Source organism: Euphorbia lathyris, chromosome 5, assembly GCF_963576675.1.
Source record: "Euphorbia lathyris chromosome 5, ddEupLath1.1, whole genome shotgun sequence".
Lineage (NCBI taxonomy): Eukaryota > Viridiplantae > Streptophyta > Magnoliopsida > Malpighiales > Euphorbiaceae > Euphorbia > Euphorbia lathyris.
In genome coordinates this window covers 18,731,762-18,736,497 of record NC_088914.1, presented here as the reverse complement: position 1 = coordinate 18,736,497, position 4,736 = coordinate 18,731,762, and the positions used below count along the sequence as shown (strand labels likewise).

At 27.2% G+C, this 4,736-nt stretch overlaps 2 protein-coding genes across 3 annotated transcripts; one reads left to right on the top strand and one right to left on the bottom strand.

The window, feature by feature from the left end:
* Window positions 1-559: 559 nt before the first annotated feature.
* Window positions 560-1,548, top strand: LOC136231045 (uncharacterized). Its single transcript, XM_066020288.1, has 4 exons — window positions 560-664; window positions 759-864; window positions 961-1,029; window positions 1,183-1,548. The coding sequence occupies exons 1-4, from the start codon at window positions 590-592 to the stop codon at window positions 1,236-1,238; spliced, it is 306 nt and encodes a 101-aa protein (XP_065876360.1). The 5' UTR covers window positions 560-589; the 3' UTR covers window positions 1,239-1,548.
* Window positions 1,549-2,785: 1,237 nt separating this feature from the next.
* On the bottom strand, window positions 2,786-4,736 carry LOC136230898 (axial regulator YABBY 4). 2 transcript variants are annotated; one of them, XM_066020096.1, is made up of 7 exons: window positions 4,601-4,736; window positions 4,372-4,512; window positions 3,923-4,049; window positions 3,798-3,846; window positions 3,652-3,730; window positions 3,448-3,546; window positions 2,786-2,997 (listed from the first exon to the last, which is right to left on the bottom strand). In XM_066020096.1, the coding sequence occupies exons 1-7, from the start codon at window positions 4,673-4,675 to the stop codon at window positions 2,926-2,928; spliced, it is 642 nt and encodes a 213-aa protein (XP_065876168.1). In that variant the 5' UTR covers window positions 4,676-4,736; the 3' UTR covers window positions 2,786-2,925. The 2 variants fall into 2 exon arrangements, with proteins under 2 accessions (XP_065876168.1, XP_065876169.1); XM_066020097.1 differs by having other exon boundaries at window positions 3,652-3,727.

Sequence of the window (4,736 nt, the reverse complement as noted above, 5' to 3'; positions counted from 1 at the left end):
TCCACTGCTGGCCGGAATCTGCCCCTCCCTAATTGTTTGCTATTGTTTCAGATCATCGAAAGCATAACGAAAATTATATTCAATATTAAGGACATGAATATCATTTTCATTAGCTTTACAATGAAAAGTTACCTACTAAGTAGTCATTTTAATCAACGTTGAAAAAGATAATTATATAATAATGTGCAAAGTTTAAGAATCATAATCTTCTATTTTAAAGTTAAGGAACATAATGAAAGTAATAGAAAAGTTGAGGGGGCATAATTTATCCCATATATAGGTTCAAGTGGCTATGAACTTGGCCACGAATGAAATTAATTATATGTGACAAAAACACTAAGGAAGTTATAGGGTATCAATAAATGTTGTTATCGGGTGAGATGAGGTGAATCTATCATTTGGATTTCTTATGCTATTTTGGCCTTTCACTTAGATACCAATTGGATAGAACACTCTCCATTTCTTTTTTATTTTTTATTTTATTTTATTTTTATTTTTATTTTTTGCTTTATATAGAAATTCTACTCCAAATATCTTTATATATTTCATTTGGGTTCTTTTATTTTTTGTCCATTTCTCTATTCAAAAAATGTACTATTATAAACACTACCATGATCTCCACCTTCCTTGTTTTCATTGCCAACCTCATTCCTATATTAGAATGGTAAAAAATAATATATATTTTTTTATTATCATGAATAGCTATTTATATATTATATTATATTATATTAAATAATGATTTGAATTGATGAAAACAGGTTCATTTTCTAATAGAGAGATGCTTGCTTCTTCAAATGAGCAGAGATCAATGCATTAGAGCACTTGCTCATCATGCCCGGATTCGCCCTCTTGTTACGCTTACAGGTAAATATCGTGTTATGTGATTTATATAATTTACGCTGTTTTTACGATTATGTGATAATAAACATTATATTAATAAATATATGTGTGTTTTTGCAGTGTGGAGAGAACTGCAGAAAGTAAATAGAGATTTCTTTGAATCATATTCTCCTTGGAGGCCTTTTTCAGGTAAGACCGTTATATATCCTAATTAAAATATGATCATAGTGATATTAATTGATCTTATTAATTTGATTTATAGGATAGAATTAATTAGAGAGAGTGATTAATTATATTATGGTACAGATTGAAAAAAATTAATGTATATTCAATGTCATGCAGACAGGAATATGCAAAGAGTGCCCAGATTTGGAAGAAGGAAACAGTATTGGAAGTAAGATGAGAAATTGTGTATGCAAAGGCTAATTAATGAAGAATTTAATATAGATACTTGTATCTGATAATCCATAATTATAAGCTAATTGTTTAATTAGGGTTATCAGAAAGGATTAGTGAAATTATATATATACTAAATTAATGAATTTTAATCTAAGTAGGGTTCTATGAGCATCTTCCAGAAAATTATATAATCATTTATGTGTTTAGTATTTTTTTTATATATAGATATATATGTAATCAAGATTGTAAACCGCTAGGTGTTACTGGTGCAGATAGCGCTCTTGAAGTAATCGGATTTGTATTTCTATATTTTTTTTATTTTTAGTAAATACAATTAAAATATGAATTATAATGTGTAAAAATAATAATATAAAATATTTAAGATAGAAAAACATATATATTTTAATATTTGTTATATTATTGAGATAAAAATATGTCAACAAAATAACATTAATAACAAAGTATGCCAACAAAATAATATTAATATAATTAAAAATAACATTTGATGGTTTTAGGTCTCTTCTTTTAATTTTTAATTATTTATTTAAAATTAAAAAATCGATATAAAATTTAAAGGTTAAAATTTTTAAAAGGACCATCTGAATCCGCATGGAACCATCCAAGTGGTTAAAAATCAGTAAACCAATTTATACCATCTGATTTTCTAGTCGGGATGGTGTTCTAAAAATCGCGTCGATTTTTAAAACTTATGTAACTTAGACATCTATATACATGTTGATGCACCCAGACCCAGTTTAGCTAGGATAATACATGAATATCATAATTAAGTACAGAATTATAACTAAGTTATATCATCAAACTTAATTCTTAATATGTTATTATTTTCTATATATTATTATTTTCCATATATTATAATTTTACACCATGATTTAAAAATTCTAGACTCTATTTCATAAATCATAAATCCTAGAAAATATATTCTAGACTTCTAGTTTATAAATTATAATTCTTAAAATATATTAAAAGTACCGATTTTACTAGTTTCACATAATTCAAAAGCATTACTTGACATAATTGTAAATAGTTTTTTAAAAGTGAATTTATATGTAAATTTCCCTAATTAATTAGTATATGGTTAATGAGTTTACATATATTTATTTATTGATGTAGCATTCTGATTTTACTGTTGGAAATCACATATAAACCTTAATCAAGGTTAATTAATTTGCTGCATTTTCCATCTACTTGCATGATGCTAATCATATTTTAATTTTTTGAGGAAAAAAACATGTGTGGCTATTAATTTTCCGATTTTTATTGATTAAATCTGTAATTTTACAACTTGATACATTAAACATTCGATCAATTGATTATTAATCGCATATATATTGAACTTCTAATTAATAAAACGATTAGTTGTGAATATCAAACTTGGTTAAAAGCATTTGACTAATTTTATTTACATATAAAATTACACTTTTAATCGAGTTTGATATTAACAGTTAATTCTTCTATGAACAGAAAAAATTGAAAAGATGAAACAATTCTTCCTTGCAATAATAAAATAAAATAATTAAACCCTGTATTCACAATAATTAATTTAAAAACATAGAATTAAAAACTGGGAGTACAGTAAGATGACCTCATTTCCATTCCCAAGAGCATCTAAACATATGATTCAGAACCCTAAAACTGTACTAACATTTTTTTACTTATTTTCTTCAGTCAAAAGGTGTCATTTTCTCCCATATCAAATGAATAATTTGGACTCTTTCTTTCATTACCTTCAATGTTCACCTGTAAATTTAAAAACAACACTTACTTTAATACCATATTACAGTAATTTACAGTGACTTCATTTTTTCTAATTAAAATGTTGTCGTTTCATAAATTTTCCAACTGTCCTATTACTGTAATTAGGTAAAAATACTGACCAGCTTTGGAACTCAAGATTCACTAACTTTACGTCACCAATCATTTCTACAACATCTTGATTATCCATAAACATCTTGTTTTCATTTTTCTTTAAAAATAATTAACTACAAAAATAAATCTCGCGGTTTATCTTGATAAACTTTTAAACCATAAAAACATTTTTACAAGTGTGTAAATTACAAAAATTATTTTCGTACTTTGCCCTAAAAAACATCATTATTTAAAAAAAAAATACATTTTTTAAAGCTATAAACATTATAATATATATATATATATATGAGATCAATAAAACAAAGTTTTCAGAATTTTTACCTCTGGTGCATCATCAAAGCTCCATGTTATCTTTTCCTCTTCATAGCCACAATTCTGATCTCCATTTTCTTTACAATGAATTGGAGGGAAATTGGCCCACTGGAAAACAATTAAAAGAAAAATGTTCGACAATAGACCCGACTAATGAAAAATAAGATGGACCGGAATCATAATAGAATTTCAAGTAAAATATGTTGGAATTACATTTTTTGCAGCTGTACTGAAGGCTTCTTTGTGAGCCATGTTTGGATTTTGAACTTTGAGCCTTCTGATCTCTTCTCTGCTATAAACATATACATAAGAATAACATATTCCCAAACCTAAATAATTAATTCAGGATTAATTCTTACTTGATGAAGCAGTTGTAAGCAGATGGTGCTCTTTGCCTTTTCTCTGGTGCTGTAGAGAATTTAAAAATTAATTAATGCAATGATTAACTTTTCTTAATCAAATTAAGTTTAATCAGCTTAATTACGCTTATTAATAACGCGATTCACGGGGTTATCTTCTTCTTCAAATTCATTCTCTGCCATTGATGATGATCTTTGTGTCTCAATAGTTTTCTGAGTATCTCCTAATTCTGGACTTACATCTTCTTCTTTCTGCAACAGACACAAATAATCAAAGTCTTTTAATAATCGAATTGATATAACTCTAAAACACGTAATTAAGGGTAACTTAAATAGTTTCTCATTTAATACTAACTAAGGGATCATTAATTTTGGAGCACCTCATAGAATTTTATTGCTTTGATTCGACTTAATAAACATAGACCGTCATCTTAAAGTTATTAATCTCATAATTAAAGCTTTCACTATAACAGAACCCATATAAATTGGTTTGTAGCTCTTTTCATAAGAACTCGGAACAGACTCAAGCCAACCTTAATTGATAGAGCGAGAATATATAGAATAAAATTGAGACCTTATCATCATGGTCAAGAGAAGCTAAAAGGTGTTGAAAAGGGACAAAAGTGACTTTCATCATATTGACAGAAAGAAGACTGGAGCAGTGCCCACATCTCACTGTTACAACCATTGACAAGCTGCTACATGGGACACTTACCTATGACAGGAACAGAAACAAAAAAGACATCAAATTAACATAAAAGAACAAAGTTACAAACTTTATAATATAATAGTAATAAAAATACCAGTAAAATGGTGTCACAGAAACCACATTGTACATAACAAATCTGGTCTGGGGGGAAGTCAAAGAGATGGTTCATTGTAAGAAAAGGGGGTTGAAGAGATAGATAGGTAGGTAGCTAAAGAGGGTTGAAAATTGTG